General features: G+C 43.4%; 1 protein-coding gene across 2 annotated transcripts in view; it reads left to right on the top strand.

The window, feature by feature from the left end:
- The window catches only part of LOC138647989 (putative ferric-chelate reductase 1), a 95,814-nt gene that overhangs the window by 48,835 nt on the left and 28,233 nt on the right, over positions 1–18,746 (top strand). Inside the window, exons 2-7 of one of the 2 annotated variants that reach the window (XM_069737423.1) lie at positions 1,785–1,980; positions 3,732–3,865; positions 6,500–6,591; positions 12,181–12,241; positions 15,771–16,094; positions 16,169–16,270. In XM_069737423.1, coding sequence (XP_069593524.1) covers positions 1,791–1,980; positions 3,732–3,865; positions 6,500–6,591; positions 12,181–12,241; positions 15,771–16,094; positions 16,169–16,270 — 903 coding nt within the window. In that variant the 5' untranslated portion in view covers positions 1,785–1,790. The remainder of the gene's footprint in view (positions 1–1,784; positions 1,981–3,731; positions 3,866–6,499; positions 6,592–12,180; positions 12,242–15,770; positions 16,095–16,168; positions 16,271–18,746) is intronic. The other variant, XM_069737422.1, reaches the window with a different exon arrangement.

Here is an 18,746-nt window from a genome sequence, read left to right as displayed (position 1 = left end):
TTTTCATGGCTCTGCATTATAAACTTCTGTGAAGCACCTGGGGGTTTAAAGTGCTCAGTATGCATCTAGGTAAGTTCCTTGGGGGGTCTAGTTTCCAAAATGGGGTCACTTGTGGGGGAGCTCCATTGCATAGGCACACAGGGGCTCTCCAAATGCGACATGGTGTCCGCTAACAATTGGAGCTAATTTTCCATTCAAAAAGTTAAAAGGCGCGCCTTCCCTTCCGAGCCCTGCCGTGTGCCCAAACAGTGGTTTACCCCCACATATGAGGTATCGGCGTACTCGGGAGAAATTGCTCAACAAATTTTAGGATCCATTTTATCCTGTTGCCCATGTGAAAATGAAAAAATTGAGGCGAAAATAAATTTTTTGTGAAAAAAAAGTACTTTTTCATTTTTACGGATCAATTTGTGAAGCACCTGAGGGTTTAAAGTGCTCACTAGGCATCTAGATAAGTTCCTTGGGGGGTCCAGTTTCCAAAATGGGGTCACTTGTGGGGGAGCTCCAATGTTTAAGCACACAGGGTCTCTCCAAACGCGACATGGTGTCCGCTAACGATGGAGATAATTTTTCATTCAAAAAGTCAAATGGCGCTCCTTCCCTTCCGAGCCTTACCATGTGCCCAAACAGTGGTTTACCCCCACATGTGAAGTATCGGTGTACTCAGGAGAAATTACCAAACAAATTTTAGGATCCATTTTATCCTGTTGTCCATCTGAAAATGAAAAAATTGAGGCTAAAAAACTTTTTTTGTGAAAAAAAAGTACTTTTTCATTTTTACGGATCAATTTGTGAAGAATCTGGGGGTTTAAAGGGCTCACTATGCATCTAGATAAGTTCCTTGGGGCGTCTAGTTTCCAAAATGGGGTCACTTGTGGGGGAGCTCCAATTTTTAGGCACACGGGGGCTCTCCAAATGTGACATGGTGTCCGCTAAAGAGTGCAGCCAATTTTTCATTCAAAAAGTCAAATGGCGCTCCTTCCCTTCCAAGCCCTGCCGTGCGCCCAAACAGTGGTTTACCCCCACATATGAGGTATCAGCGTACTCAGGACAAATTGGACAACAACTTACGTGGTTCAGTTTCTCCTTTTACCATTGGGAAAATAAAAAAATTGTTGCTGAAAAATCATTTTTGTGACTAAAAAGTTAAATGTTCATTTTTTCCTTCCATGTTGCTTCTGCTGCTGTGAAGCACCTGAAGGGTTAATAAACTTCTTGAATGTGGTTTTGTGCACCTTGAGGGGTGCAGTTTTTAGAATGGTGTCACTTTTGGGTATTTTCAGCCATATAGACCCCTCAAACTGACTTCAAATGTGAGGTGGTCCCTAAAAAAAATGGTTTTGTAAATTTCGTTGTAAAAATGAGAAATCGCTGGTCAAATTTTAACCCTTATAACTTCCTAGCAAAAAAAAATTTTGTTTCCAAAATTGTGCTGATGTAAAGTAGACGTGTGGGAAATGTTATTTATTAACTATTTTGTGTCACATAACTCTCTGGTTTAACAGAATACAAATTCAAAATGTGAAAATTGCGAAATTTTCAAAATTTTCGCCAAATTTCCGTTTTTATCACAAATAAACACAGAATTTATTGACCTAAATTTACCACTAACATGAAGCCCAATATGTCACGAAAAAACAATCTCAGAACCGCTAGGATCCATTGAAGCGTTCCTGAGTTATTACCTCATGAAGGGACACTGGTCAGAATTGCAAAAAACGGCAAGGTCTTTAAGGTCAAAATAGGCTGGGTCATGAAGGGGTTAATTTGCATTTTTCTTTCAGAAGAAAATGTACTTGTTTGGATTCCTGATTCTTGGATTTTTGGCTTCACATGTGTCCACATTTAGCAATGGTCTGGTCTATAAAGCATGTAACACAATGAAGCCAGAACATGGCACAACAGTACCACAGACAACAGAGCCGCCATATATTGTCTCTGCTTCCAGCTACTCATATAGACCAGCAGATGAAATCACAGGTAAGTCAATATATGGTTTTCCTGATTTAATCTACAGTATATCCAGGTAAGCTTTCTAACGGATTCATAGATGGTTCACATTTTTGTCTTCTCTTTTCTTGCAAATCTCAGAATCAAGAAACAATTTCATAGTTGATAATAAAATATTATTACTGAAATTGTAATAATGTTCACCTACAACATCTTTATCCCTCCTTCTAATTCAATATTTTAGTAGGAGGGTAGCTGGAAGTAGGTGAAGAGAAGAAAGCAAAACATGTCTTCTGGATGTATCATAGACTATCCTTGATAGATTTCTAATGAAGCAATCACAGAGTGTGTGAGATAGATATGCATCCAAAGATTAGGATTAGATGGTATTAAACCTGAATTAATTGTCTTATATCATTTATATTTGGAGGAAATTGCTGCCTGTCCTTTATAGGACAACAAGAAATATGGGAATAGTGTCTTATAATTCTAGATGTTCGCCTTAGATTAACATAATATTAAAGAGGGTGTTCACTGCTCGGACAAACCTTCTTAAATAATTAAATCCACAATGCAAAATAAAAATACCTTCTACTCACCTCCTGTACTGACGCTGTTCCAGAAATGTTAGAGGCAGGTATGGAGGCTTGCATGACTCTGTTATGCCGCGTGAGTCCTTTGTCATGGTTCCACCCCTCAGTATGTCTGGGATACAGTTATTGACAGCTCAGCCATCCAATCTCTTACAGGGGTGTGCTGAGCTGTCAGTGTGTTGATTGACAGCTCGACTGTCCAATCTGAGACTGGGAGGCACTGGCTGTCTCCAAGTGTTCATTATCTCAGGTGATTGCCATGCTACTTAACTGAGCTGTTTCTCCCGGACCTCTGCCAAACGTAAGTGTGGTTTGTTTCCTCTGTGCCTTGCACTCTGTATTTTGATCTTTTGTTGCCTGACCTTGGACCTCACTATGACCATCCGTCTGTTTAACCCCTTATGTTCTAATCCACTATCCTCCTGGTATTCTGACCTTGGAATGTTACCTGACTACGCTTTTGTCTCTTCCTTCTGTTTATGATGTACCCTCCTGGCTTCTGACCTTGGACTCCCTGACTATCGTGACTCACGGCTTGGCCGTGAGAAGTAACTAGCATCACACCCTGCAGTCGCTAATGTGCTATTGCTCTCACACATCTTTCAGACATCCTATGTTCATCCAAAGTGAGAGCACAACAGCTGAATAGTGGTCACTGATTGGCTGCAGGGTTCATATAGCATAACAATATCATGTAAGCCTTGGGAGACCCAATGCCAACATCGCTGGAACAGTACCAGTATAGGTGACAATAGGTTGCTTTTGGTTTTTCATTGGGAAGTGTAGTATTTTAGAAGGGGTTGTCTGAGTAGTGGACAACCCCTTTAACGTAAGAAAAATGAGGGATGATACGAAAAGTTAGGGGATAGAAGACATGGAATTCCGTAATTTGCTAATAATATTATTTCAAGGAATCTCTCTACAACTAGAATATACATCTTTTTTCGAACCTGTCCATATGAATAGCAGTGAACTAATGATTTTTGGGGGATTTCAGAAAACATGTATAAAGGTGTATGGTTATTTCTTCTTATAGTAAAAAAAAATGTCCCTGTAAATCATGAGAAAGTGATTTTTTTTTTACCTACTGTTATGAATGAGTATATGGTGTATGTATATATAAAAATCTTAGACTTTAAACTATTGGACAAGGCATATAAAAGTAATAACTGTTCCAACTACTGGAAGTCACCCTACAGGCAAATCCAGGAACGCATTTCGAAGGATTTCTTCTGCAAGCTCGTACTATACCTGGAAATGAAATTGTTGGCCATTTCATTGTGACAGCTCCAAATTCACAAAATCTCAATTGTGGCAATGCTGTGAGTATATGTGGCTTTGTCTAACTAGATGTATGTAATCTGGATGACATAATATTATCTTCCGACTTCCATTTTTTTTTTTTATTTAGGCTCAATGGCTTAGAGATTAGAGAGGTACTAAAATCTGTAAATGGTGAGAAACCATTACAAATTTTAATGACAAAATGCTCAGACAGGTTTGATGGTCCCTCTTTGCAACACTGTAAATTCAAAAGTATTTCAATGAATCAAAATGTCAATTCATCCAAACTATTGTACTATCAAAGACCCTTCTAATTAACTGATTGTCCCAAGTGCATGCAAGTCAATGACAGTGTCACGATCAGCTGCGGCCGCAGATGCAGCCCAGCCCATAGACGCCCCCAAGCCGACCAACCTCAGAAGGCGTGGGGCGTGCGTCCCCCGGGGGTGAAATACGGACCCTTTAAAGCGCAGAGGGGGACCGGGGCCTACCCGAACTAGGGGAGGGCAGCGACCAGGGTTCTGTGGCAGCTGAGCATGTGGACAAGGAAAGAGACACGTAGGACTTGATTACACCGATACTTCAGGTATAAAGAAAGTAAAGTTTACTAAAGTAAAGTCACACAGTACATAAACAAAACATGACGATGTCAGGCTCCCAATTCCACACCTCAGAAGGGTACCACCCAGTGGACCCCAAGGCACCAACGGATCACCGAGGCACAGATAGGCGGGACATCAGGACCTAGGCAGGACATCAGGGTACACGAGGACATCAGGGTACAGGCAAGACATCAGGATACAAACAGGACATCTGGACTCAGGAAAGACCTCAGGACATCAGGACACAGGCAGGGCAACAGGACATCAGGGAACAGACAGGATATCAGGACACAGACAGGACATCAGGACATCTGGACCCAAGGTCACCGGCAGACATCAAACAGGAGTCAATCGGTTCCGGACATCCGACACGACCTACAGGCACCACCAGAGTCATCAGGCTCCAAGCTCCAGACAGTGGTCATCAGGTTCCAGACTGCGGTCGTCAGGCTCTGGGCATCGGACTTAGGAAGGAACTCAAGCGTGATGGTGCAGACACCGCCGTACTGGACATGAGCCAGATGCGGTTAACACCGCATGGTAGTCAGAGCACAGAGTAGTAGATGCTCAGCAGAAACACCGGTTTCAAGAGACTCAAAGTCACTGGGAGTGAGGCTCCAGATGCAGAGGGATTCCAGGAACATAATCACAGCAGACACAGTTCAGACAGGTTCAGGTACAGGACAGGTACAGGATCAAGGATTCAGGCCTGGATATACCGCCTCCAGGACAGGCACCAGAACAGGACAAAACAGGAATCAAGGTAAGGACTTTGGTACCAAAACATAGACAGGAGAGGTGCAGGAACACAAACACACATAGCAAAGTTCAAGAGCTTTATGAGTGTAGCTCAGGCCCCGCCCATAGGGCAGGGGAACTTTATATATGAGCAATTGGCTGGGGACAGCATTTGAAGTACACACCCTAACCCTGATAAAAGTGGGGGAGGTGTGGCCGCGCACGCCATAAGCACACACAGTAACCATTACAGCACCAACAGTGCAGGTTCTAAGGCTCAGGGCACCTGACTGAAACTGCATGCACTGAGCCATGTGGAAAGTCATGCACCAGCCGCAAATTACCTCACAACCCGCCGACAGCTTCACAGCAGCAATCAGGGACCGCACATGAGGAAGGTATGCAGCAGGGTAAATACCTAAATGCCCATGTACGACTGCACAGCAGAGCAGGAAACTGAGAAGGCTCCATTCAGGTAAAAGCCAACAGTATCCTAGCTCAAATTAGGGGAAAAGAGTAAAGGGTTAAAGCAAACATATGCATTGTCATGCCAAAAACCAGAAACAGACAGAATGGCATGACAGACAGTTTATGTATTCCTTCAGAGGGAGCAGAATCAAACTCCTTCCCTCTGGTTCGTAGAGAGGGACTCCCGTTTGTGACCATCTTATGATGTTCATATGCACTTTAAGAAAGTCCAATAGCAGCCATTGTTTCTCATAGTCCTATCATAGGAAAAACTTAATTTTCAAGTGCAGAGGTCTAAAGATTGCAAGATTGTGAAAAACTCTAATTTCCTGTCATTTCTCTGCCAATCCCAGAATTTGGGGTCTATACAGATGTTTTTTTTAATAGTCTTGCATTTACAGGGAATTATTCTAATAACAATAGATAATATAGAATTTCTTTCTATCCAGTTATGCACCATGAGACAGACAGACACTGATCTTATTCCATCATTAAAGAAATCCTCCTCCTCCCATTAAAATTGTTATCCTCTTAATATATTGCAGTCATCATATTATACAGCACTCTGTACTTACAATTGCTAATTTTGCCTTTCTACCCAGCAAATTCTTCTCTGTTCTCTGCTCTATATAGAAACAGGAAGTCTATTTTCCTTCCATCAGTCATCCCCCTCTTCAACTCTGGACTCAGCTGTTCCACCCCTCCCCCTGACAGGGACTTTTACAGTGATGACTCATGCAGGGAAAATTGACCACCTGTTTCTACATAGAGCTTAGAAGGATTCAGCAGGTCTACTTGTGACTCCTAGTTTTCTGCGCTATAGATAGTACCTGTTGTTTGGTATACCTGTTATGTCTTTCCCAGGATTCCACTGTTACCCATAAAGATTCAAGCAGCAAATCCAGCATCTCCACTCGGTGGGTGGCACCAGCATCGGTCAGCAGTGTGATATTTAAGTGAGTATTCTTTTAGCTGGGGTCAATTAAATGTAATAAAATGCAGATTCGATTTGGCTGATACATCAAAGGTGTTGTCCACCACTCAGTCAACCCTTTCTCAATTGCTATATTTCCCAGTGTAAATGAAAAACAACATGGACTCAGCACCATTTCGGTGAGGTTAACGATGGGTTTCCTGGGGTTCGTGTGACATTGGCTGCATGGGCAGCTTCAGTCTCCCCTCCTTAGTATGTACAGTAACTGACATCTGGGGGGATCCTGACGGCAGGGTCACATGGACCCTGCAGCCACTGTGCAAGACCTAGGAGATCCGGCACCAACATGGCTAGAACAGCACCAGAGGGGAGTGCCGTATGTTTTTTTTTAAATTTTACATGAGGGAATCTAGTCATTGAGAAGGTATTGTCCGAGTAATGGACAACCTCGATAAGATGTGATGAAAAGCCTTTCTTTGATTGGCATTAATAGACTTTCTTTTATTTCTGCTTTATATGTCATTTGTAAATGTAATGTTCCATGGTTTGGGATGGAAATCTTTACATAGACTGCACGCCTTAAAGGCATCGTGAAAGCTAGCACATGCTGCCTATGGTTCGGGATGCAAGTATCAGATACTGGCATTGTCATTTCATACAGGTGTGTTGCACTTTGAAACGCTGCTCTATTTAAAAGAAAACATACACTTACAACCGTCCAGGACCATGCCACCCAGGTGACTAGTTCAAGAGGCAGGTCCATGGTGGGCAGGGTAGAAACCTGTCAATCAAGTGGAGAAACCACCAGGGAACGTCCTCCTGAACTAGCCACCTGGGTAGCATTGTCCCAGACATATTCAAATGTATGTTTGTTTTTTTTCTGAAATGCTGCAGTGATTCAGAGAAAAACTTAATTAACTGAAATTATAGTGTATGTCTAATACATGTATCAGCTGTAGCTGTAGAATTCAATTTAAAGTCCTGGGTTGCATCAACTAGTGGGTTGCTATGTGTGCTGGCTTTGCCAAGCCCGATCACAATAGTTGGAAGCTTGAAGGTTAGGTAATTCGTTCTCAGGAGGAGAAGATGCCATTACCGGCATAGTCCAGAAAGGGCCTGGTGTGGATGTAGATGACTACATTGTATGCATTATGCAGCGCCCCAGAGACCTGGTCGTTGCAGTATGGCACTCTGCCGCTAAGGAGAGTGGCGGTACGTCTGATGGCACTAAGGAGTTCTCCTGACCAGGTATCACCAGAACACATTACACTTCACACTCCGGCCACTAGGGGGAGAAAAAGGCTTTATTTATTGGGCCACTCCTCACACTGGTAAAACTAGGGGCTGGGGAAGAAGTTAGTCAGAAGCTGACTGGGTTGGAACCAGGCAACATCCCGTGGCAGGGGGTGTTGCAGGGAGAAGGCACAGGGGGGTCCCTGTCAGGCGTGGGAACCTGGCAGGTGCCTAGCGAACAGAACAGAACAGAACGTAAAGGAACTGCACCTGCACACCCTGCGGAGGGATCCAGGAAAGAGACACGAAGGGAAGGATATTCTGGAACAGTGTAAATGAGATCAAGCACAAAGGAGAGTCAGTAAGAGTCGTGCTGAGAGAGAGAGGCAACATCTTACTGAGGCGCGTAGTCGGTGGCCGGATCACCGTAGGAGTAACTGACTTCAAGCCTTACTTCAAACTCCGCCGGACAGTCAATTATAGGTTGGCTGTCTACCTTAAATTTCCTAAGCAGACATAGGGGGCAACATTGGGAGAGGGGCGTCTCTAGGGTCCCAGAAGACCTCCAAGCCTTCCCGTCATACGGGTGCGTCCTAGCCAAAACATACTGGGGGACGAGAAACTAGTAACATATGGAACTGAAGAGAGAGAGAGCTGTAGAGAACGACTGAACGAGAACAGCAGTTGTGAGGACTATTCCGAATGCTCAGCAGGGTAGGACTACAACACACAGGCGCTAGTGGTAGGCAACGATTTCCATCTGTGAAGGAAACTCTGGTTGTGCCCATCGGACCGGCCGGTCTCTGATAGCCCTGTTAAACGTGCTCTGGATTGAGGATACTGAAGTCTTCAGTAAAGAGGTAAAGAGACTGCAACCCTGTGTCCTCGTTATTGACTGCACCTCACACCATCACCATCCACCTTATTGGGAAACCCTGGGGACACACTTCACCTGTGGGATGTTGTACCATCCAGCTGCCATTCCATCACCCCAGCGGACCCCACAGCAGCGTCGGTCACCCTGACCGAACACCACAGGTGGCGTCACGAACCCCTGACAGACTCCTATCACCCTTTATTGGACGCCCCTTAGCAGGGTCGCGGACCGGGCCTAGCCACCGTGACAGCCTCAGAACCGAACCAGGGAGGCCCGGTACCGAGAACCCGTGGCCCTGTGTCTGGGGGTGATCCAACTACAGTGCTGATAGCAAGGCAGATAAAAAGGAGTGGTTTGGCACTAATGACCATACCACAACTACCCATAAGTATACAATTGGTTCACGTTTAGTTTCTGGCGAACCTATGATTGGCTTATTTTAATGGTCGTCTTAAGGTACCTTCACACTAAACGACGCTGCAGCGATATCGACAACGATCCGGATCGCTGCAGCGTCGCTGTTTGGTCGCTGGAGAGCTGTCACACAGACAGCTCTCCAGCGACCAACTATGCCGGTAACCAGGGTAAACATCGGGTTACTAAGCGCAGGGCCGCGCTTAGTAACCCGATGTTTACCCTGGTTACCATCCTAAAAGTAAAAGAAACAAACGCTTCATACTTACCTTCTGCTGTCTGTCCCCGGCGCTGTGCTTCTCTGTACTGGCTGTGAGCACAGCGGCCGGAAAGCAGAGCGGTGACGTCACCGCTCTGCTTTCCAGCCGCTGTGCTCACAGTGAGTGCAGGAAAGCACAGCGCCGGGGACAGACAGCTGAAGGTAAGTATGAAGCGTTTGTTTCTTTTACTTTTAGGATGGTAACCAGGGTAAACATCGGGTTACTAAGTGCGGGCCTGCGCTTAGTAACCCGATGTTTACCCTGGTTACCAGCGAAGACATCGCTGAATCGGTGTCACACACGCCGATTCAGCGATGTCAGCGGGAGAGCCAGCGACCAAATAAAGTTCTGGCCTTCTAGCCCCGACCAACGACATCACAGTAGGATTCTGATCGCTGCTGCGTGTCAAACTGAACGATATCGCTAGCGAGGACGCTGCAATGTCACGGATCGCTAGCGATATCGTTTAGTGTGAAGGTACCTTTAGATCTGTTCCTCATGAGAGTTTTGATAGATCGAAGGGGGTTGTCCATTGTCGCAATATCGATTGGCTGGAGGCTGGAAAAAATGTGAAAAAGACGGTTATCTACAGTATTGTTGGGAATCCATAGGCAAGATGCTGACAAGCCTGCCTTATTGGTGCCTTAAAGAGTGGGCTGTGAGTTAGGATCACAGAATGTTAGAGTTGGAAGGGATCTCCAGGGTCACCGTCTCCAACCCCCTGCTCAGTGCAGGATTCACTAAACCATCTCAAGATCCAGTTCTTACAACCTACATAGATAAAAATCTTTGGAAGATGTCTACAGGCTGTAGCTATGGGGGTGCTGTTCTAAGAGGTGCCAGCTTTGATATACAGTATCTGTGCGATACATAAGCCACGAGGGGAGCTAAGACAGGTTGGGCTCAAAATGGTTTTAGCCCTGGGCAAGCTTTACAGTAGCTGGGCCTAGGATGAGTTCAGTAAAACGTGGGCTTGGACAAACTGGTGATCCGGAAATCATGGATGATTTCGTCCTGCTGTGTAGTGGAGCAGAGTGTGCAATTGATTCAAGGGAGGCTCTCAGTAAAAAGTGACCTTTCTGCAAAAGAGTAAGTGAATACGTACCTGTGCCATGCAAGCTATGTTTCAGGCAATCATTTACCTGGTATTGGTTTTCCTGGCAGCTGGTCAGGGTTGGTGAGAACACTCATGGTGGCACAATGGGGCTAACAGCTCCTGAGTTACAGATAGTTGTGTTGCTTTTCTTGTTGAATGATGTGTGAAGGCATCAGCCAATCGGAGGCCTCTGATGCCCCTTCCAGATGTCGATGCCCTGAAATCCGCAATGTTTGACTGTTGTCCAGCAGGCAATACAGTAGCCAGTGAGATGCAGCAGTGTCAGTCCGTAGGTGAGTATAGGATATTTTTTATTACAACAGCATGTGCCCATTGAAAATATATTTTAAAGTAGGGGAAAACCCCTTTAAAATAATGTTTCCATAACCATAAAGCATGTAATTTACATGTGTGTGTGTGTTACTTGTATCTTACTGTATACCCACAAACAGTTTACATTCCTTAAGAAATTTAGAGATTTATACTCCTGTCCTTGTAAGACAGCAACCTTGGAGACCTTTGTATATTATTATTATTTATTATGATAGCGCCATTTATTCCATGGCGCTTTACATGTGAGGAGGGGTATACATAATAAAAACAGGTACAGTAATCTTGAACAATACAAGTCACAGCTGGTACAGGAGGAGAGAGGACCCTGCCTGCAAGGGCTCACAATCTACAAGGGATGGGTGAGGATACAGTAGGTGAGGATAGAGCTGGTCGTGCAGCAGTTTGGTCGATCGGTGGTTACTGCAGGATGTAGGCTTGCCGGAAGAGGTAGGTCTTGAGGTTCTTTTTGAATGTTTCGATAGTAGGTGAGAGTCTGATATGTTGTGGTAGAGAGTTCCAGAGTAGGGGTGATACGCGAGAGAAATCTTGTATGCAATTGTGGGAAGAGGAGATATGAGGGGAGTAGGGAAGGAAGTATATGTCCACATACCTATTGTTATCACATTATTGATTATTTTAAGACATATATTAACCATGTTACACTATTATGTGAGATAACCAAATTAGTATATGACATTCCAAACAAATTAACTTTTTCATTTTTTTTTGCAAGTCATACAAAGTTAATTACTGGTAAAAAACATTAGCATCAATAACCTCTTTGACATTGATAACAATAGTTATATCTTCAATTCTATGGAAAGCATCTCCACTTCTTAGTAAATATACCGTAGTGTAAAGTGACCTTGTAGAGTTGAAAAATTAGTCGAGTTTTCAGGCACAGCAATAGATATTTTTATAAATGGAACTTGACACCTAACAAAAATAAATAAATGAATTTACCTGCAGATATAAGGGTAATCTTCTGGTAAATGGCATTTAAGTAGTGATTGGTAGATTTAAAGGAGCAGCAGCTACAAGGAGAAAATTAGCTTTATTCTCCCTGCAGCCAGTCCTTTTCAGTCATCAGGGACGTGTTAGTCACTGCTCATTACACAGTGAGTGTGCTGTAATTAGTCCTCAGTGCTCTGACAGTCTGCAATGCAGCTTGTGTGCAGCTTGTGTATGTAGAGCAGACTGTCGGTCAATGTGCAAGGGTAAATGATTACAGCTCATGAAAAAAAAACACAGCAAAGGCACCAGGTGTCAACAGGCCTTAACAGTACATAGATGTCATTATTTTCATTGTGTAACTAACTGTCTCTTTGAAACCCATGCAGGATACGTGTGCACATGTTACATTTTTTCCCAATAACTTATATATTTATTTTTGTTTAGAGCAACAATTCTTCAATCTAAGCCTATATACTGGGTGGGAATTGAAAGTCCTGAGCTCACTGTAAGTGGTTATATAGCAGACGTAATGACAGACTTGGAGGTCAACTCTATCCAGCCTGTGCTTCTTTTCTCTTTCCACTTGAAAGCATACAGTATTTGTCACCGAAGACTCTAGTAGTGGAGACTTTTCTTAAAGAGTCCATTTCCATTTATCCGGGTTGTCCACTGCTTTTTGAATGCTTGAGCACTTCTTGAGTGTTCTCCTCCGGCACCGTTCCGGTAATGTTGGCCCTGCACCTACCGGCACTCATGTGACAATGGCTGCATCATTTACATGACATTTCAGTCGTCAGACACTAATGGGCTAGAGAGCTCAAACCACCCCTTCCCCAGAAGATTACGTTTCGACCAAGGAAAGTGTGAGTGAATCAGCGCTCACATGACATAACTTTGTCAAGTGAGTTCTGGAAGACGCAGGGCAGACATTACTGGAATGGTGCCAGTGCGAGAGGTGAATATAAGCTGCTTTTATATCAATGGGGCCTTGTTTAATTTTAGGAGGAGTTTAAACTAAGTCTAAATCAAAACACGACATAAGGGCTAGCATTACTATGGATTTCAATACTTTGCTAACAAATGATGTGCAGCTGAAAATAGTTTTCTACAAATATTCTATTTTTCCTTATAAAATTTCCATTATTATGAGACCCTCTACAGTTTTTGAGGACCACTTAGAAATAGAAATTTTCAGCAAGATTCGATAGGTCAACATAGTTTATTAGTATTTTTAATACAAAATTAACTAAAAACTTCAGGCCCAGGTGCTGGTACCGGTCTTGGCATAAAGGACTGAAGAATCATCTTGGTCCCATCAAGCTCCAAGGCCCAAGTAAATTTGCCTCCTATGACCCCTTATCAATTCTATTACTGCCAATGTGGTCATGTTTTGTTGTTTAGCTTTTCACTGTTCCTTTATACTATTAGGCCACCTTTGTCCCAATTCTACAGTAAACACTTAATACCAGTGTACAGTATTTTGTACACTTCAATTTTAGATCTAAGGTGTTATCTGCTGTTTGATTTATCAATATTAATTGCTAGTCTTTTGGAAGTGTGTCTAATAAAAAAAAACAATATTGTACCTATGCGGTACAAAAATCGCATAAGTGCAAAGTAACATCTGTTCTTCTTGACGCTCTTACCTACTTTGCTTTGGACATTAAGGTTTTGAATTTTTTGCTGACATTTTTATAATGTTTAATCAGCAAGCAATAAAAAGTAAAAATTTACTAACAGACTTCAGCTTCTACATGCCTAATGATGTACCATCCAAAAAATCACTTACCATAAAATATCTTAGTAATGTTACAACCTGGAGCTATTAAAGATTTCCTGTATAAATTAAAGATTCTGAACTATCAGGCTATGTTTCCACAGTTAATGATGAGATTTTTGTGTCTCATGTTTTTGAATAAAATGCAAGTAACCTACCATATTTTGGGGATGATAAGACACACTTTTTTCTTCCAAATTTGGGGGGAAATAGAGGAGCATCCTATAATATAAGCTATTGTAAAAACGGACTATAAGATGCACCTCCATTTTATTTTTTAAAAATCATATTTTCCTCCCCCAAATTTTGGGTGCGTTTTATGGTCTTTTGAGTGATCTAGCCTATTAATTTGGGGTTACAGGTTATAGACTGCTGAAAAAAGTCCTACATCTATGCCTCATATCAGATTGCCTTGCTGTTGAGAAATCCGATTTTATGTGATTATGCAAATTAGTTCTTCCAGGCTCTGGGGAGGACACTGTACGGAGTATAACTGTCTCCTCGCTTCATTATCCCATGCATTGCCTCCTACAGCGTCACTCTGTCCCTGCGACATTGGGTGCTTGGCCGCAAATCTCGTGCCTGGGCACTCCATCTCTCGGTGTTCCTCTTCAGTGTCCTGCCCTTCTATGGGCATTGGCTTCAAGTTCCTTCTGCGCTGGCGCCTGTGAGTCACTGGTACTGTGTAGTGCAAGGTTTCTGCTCGCCGGAGAACAATGGGGGCAGAAGATACCAGTGACTCGCCGGTGCCTGCTCAGAAGGAACATGAAGCCAAAGCCCATAGAAGGGAGGAAAACTGAAAAGGAACACAGGGAGATGGAATGTGCGGGCACCAGAATTCTGGCCGAGCACCGGACGTCAGCTGTGGAGGATGAAACATAGCAAGTGAAGAAAGACTCATCTTCCAGGCAGTGTCCTCCTCATAGCCTGGAAGTATTCATTTACATAATCGGATAAAAGTTGATTTCTTAACAAGTCCTCTGATATGATATTAGACACACAGGTTTTTTCCCATTTTTTTCCTCCCCTTCGTCTTAGAGCCATAACTTTTTTTTATTTTTCCAGCCATATAACAGCATGAGGGTTTGTTTTTTGCGGGACGAGTTGTACTTTTGAATTATATTATGCCACATAGTGTACTGGAAAATGAGAAAAACAAAGTGTGGTGAAATTGCAAAAAAAAGTGTCTGTGGTTTATTATTATTATTATTATTTAGGTGTTGGAAAAAAAACAACTGAGATTTGTTAAAAAAAATTATCATTTTTTGTCACCATATTTGCAGGTTAATAGCATTTTTTCAGGTGACCAGTTGCCTATAAGATTCTGTAATTTATACAGTAAATTGTTTATAGCTCCAAGTTGGAACATTAGGCCGGTGTCACACTTGCACGAGTCTCTCGCATCATACTCGCAAGTGTGACACCAGCCTTACTAAGGGTACCGTCACACAGTGCAATTTTCATCGCTACGACGGCACGATCCGTGACGCTCCAGCGTCGTAACAATATCGCTCCAGCGTCGTAGACTGCTGTCACACTTTGCAATCTACGACGCTGGAGCGATAATTTCATGACGTATGTGCGATGTAGAAGCCGTTGGTTACTATGCACACATCGTATACGATATATGTTACACCATGCAATCATGCCGCCACAGCGGGACACTAGACGACGAAAGAAAGTTTCAAACGATCTGCTACGACGTACGATTCTCAGCGGGGTCCCTGATCGCAGGAGCGTGTCAGACATTGCGATATCGCTCGAACGTCACAGATATATCGCTCGAACGTCACGAATCGTGCCGTCGTAGCGATCAAAATTTCACTGTGTGACGGTACCCTAAGATATTGTTCTGATGACTATAAGTTGATCACAAAGTAGATCTCTGCTGGTAATCCCACTGATCAGCTGTAATATGTGGTTTACAAGTGTATCAAGCACCAAAGCAGTGGAGCTTTAGTATTACAAGGAGTTTTTTTTCAAATCACAGGATTTATGTAAATCCAGGGCTGGTCCTCCTTTGCTACCAGGGGTCTTGGTTAATGTTCTCCACTCTAACTGATAAAAAGCGGAATGTACAGTCCGTGTGCCATCCTATTTAACATTGCGGTGAATAGGAGAAGCTTTGTAATTTTATCCATCCATGAAAATAGTTTTTGTTACTATAGTTCTTTGCCAATTTAATACTCAAATATAGGCTTAATATTGAGATATCATCCTGAATTTAATCAAGTAAGTTTTATTTTCCTTTCCATAGGTTTTTGCCAACTTCAGCGGGACAAACAGTCCAATAGTGTCTTCTACTGCAGCCTCAAACATTCCAAGCCCACCAAGTTCACTTACCAGTAGTTTGGAAACCACGACTCCTGTTTCCTCCAAACCGCCTCCTACTTATATTTCCAGTGAGACTTGTGGAACACAGAAGATTTGCCTTAGCAATCCTTCGGAATGTGACCCCTCCAAAACTACTAACTGTTTATTCATGTCTTCGGCTATGACGGACAATGGTGCATATAATTTTGAGATAAGTGGTCCTTCTGGAGGATATGTGTCAATTGGCTTTTCAGATGACCAGTTCATGGTAAGAAAACTAAAACTTCCTACATTGAAACATATGTGATTTGGTAGTGTAAAACCTGCTCTTCTGTGTTCCAGGGAGCGGATGACATTTATATATGTGTAATAAATTCAATTGGACAAGTAGAAATCCAGCATGCCTATTCAGAAGGACGAAAGCCACCTCTCATTCTGCCATTGGTAAGTTCTTACTGTTAAGAAAGATGAAAGGTGTTCCAAAGCCTGGCATATTTCATTTTGGACATGCTATCATAAAGTACAACATACACGTAATGGCCACTTGACTATAAACACCTTTCTGGTAGTGTGTTGGACCAGTACTGAACCTCATCATTTCATCATGGCGTAAATGCAGGAAATATTGGTCAATGCAGACAAGATAGTGTTTTAGGCTGCCATCACACTAGCAGTATTTGGTCAGTATTTTACATCAGTATTTGTAAGCCAAAACCAGCAGTGGAACAATCAGAGGAAAAGTATAATAGAAACATATGCAGCACTTCTGTATTTATCACCCACTCCTGGTTTTGGCTTACAAATACTGATGTAAAATACTGACCAAATACTGCAAGTGTGACGGCAGCCTTATATTTGCCACATATTAGATGGAAATTTTCCTGGACGCTATTCCTTGTTTTCACCCTTCCCAACATGCTCTCCACACTGTTGCACAAGAAAACCCTGCAAGGTTGGCATTTTTTGATTAGTCCTGGTTAGCTTGGTGACGATGACCAAGCAATGTTCAAAGTTACTCCGATTACTTGATTTTCTTATTCTAATTTGGATACAGACTGAACTGTTCCAAAGAAAACGTGTTCACTTGATTTTATGCTGCGCTCCAGGGTTTCTGTTATGTCTGCTAATGAAAGGTGTAATGAAGGCAATCCAGAGACACAGTGTGCCTAGCGATCAGAGCGCACACAGTGATCTGACAAATACCCAAAAACAAAAGAACGAGCTCTGAGACGTGGAAACTCTGTAGACTGCACACCTGATCCTATCCTAAACACAACTAAAAGTGGCTGTGGATTGCGCCTAACCACTACCTATGCAACTCGGCACAGCCTAAGAAACTAGCTAGCCTGAAGATAGAAAAATAGGCCTGACTTGCCCCCAGAGAAATACCCCAAAGGAAAAGGCAGCCCCCCACATATAATGACTGTGAGTAAGATGAAAAGACAAAACGTAGGGATGAAATAGATTCAGCAAAGTGGGGCCCGATATTCTTAGACAGAGCGAGGACAGTAAAGCGAACTTTGCAGTCTACAAAAAACCCTAAAGCAAAACCCACGCAAAGGGGGCAAAAAAAGACCCACCGTGCCGGACTAACGGCACGGCGGTACACCCTTTGCGTCTCAGAGCTTCCAGCAAAACAAAAGACAAGCTGGACAGAAAAAAGGCAACAAAATAGCAAAAAAGCACTTAGCTATACAGAGCAGCAGGTCACAGGAACAATCAGGAGAAGCTCAGATCCAACACTGGAACATTGACTAGGAGCAAGGATAGCAGCATCAGGTGGAGTTAAGTAACGAAGCAGCTAATGAGCTCACCAGAACACCTGAGGAAGGAAGCTCAGAAGCTGCAGTACCACTTGTGACCACAGGAGTGAATTCAGCCACAGAATTCACAACAGTACCCCCCCCCTTGAGGAGGGGTCACCGAACCCTCACCAGAGCCCCCAGGCCTACCAGGATGAGCCGCATGAAAGGCACGAACAAGATCGGGAGCATGAACATCAGAGGCAAAAACCCAGGAATTATCTTCCTGAGCATAACCCTTCCATTTAACCAGATACTGGAGTTTCCGTCTAGAAACACGAGAATCCAAAATCTTCTCCACAATATACTCCAATTCCCCCTCCACCAAAACCGGGGCAGGAGGCTCAACAGATGGAACCATAGGTGCCACGTATCTCCGCAACAATGACCTATGGAATACATTATGTATGGAAAAGGAGTCTGGGAGGGTCAGACGAAAAGACACAGGATTGAGAACCTCAGAAATCCTATACGGACCAATAAAACGAGGTTTAAATTTAGGAGAGGAAACCTTCATAGGAATATGACGAGAAGATAACCAAACCAGATCCCCAACACGAAGTCGGGGACCCACACGGCGTCTGCGATTAGCGAAAAGTTGAGCCTTCTCCTGGGACAAGGTAAAATTGTCCACTACCTGAGTCCAGATCTGCTGCAACCTGTCCACCACAGAATCCACACCAGGACAGTCCGAAGACTCAACCTGTCCTGAAGAGAAACGAGGATGGAACCCAGAATTGCAGAAAAATGGAGGAACCAAGGTAGCCGAGCTGGCCCGATTATTAAGGGCGAACTCAGCCAACGGCAAAAAGGACACCCAATCATCCTGGTCTGCAGAAACAAAACATCTCAGATATGTTTCCAAGGTCTGATTGGTTCGTTCGGTCTGGCCATTAGTCTGAGGATGGAAAGCCGAGGAAAAGGATAGGTCAATGCCCATCCTACCACAAAAGGCTCGCCAGAACCTTGAAACAAACTGGGAACCTCTGTCAGAAACAATATTCTCAGGAATGCCATGCAACCGAACCACATGCTGAAAGAACAAAGGTACCAAATCAGAGGAGGAAGGCAATTTAGCCAAGGGCACCAGATGGACCATTTTAGAAAAGCGATCACAG

Source organism: Ranitomeya imitator, chromosome 8 (genome assembly GCF_032444005.1).
Source record: "Ranitomeya imitator isolate aRanImi1 chromosome 8, aRanImi1.pri, whole genome shotgun sequence".
In the NCBI taxonomy this organism is placed as follows: Eukaryota; Metazoa; Chordata; class Amphibia; order Anura; family Dendrobatidae; genus Ranitomeya; species Ranitomeya imitator.
Note: the sequence above shows the minus strand (reverse complement) of the source record. Positions and strands in the feature narration are given on the sequence as shown.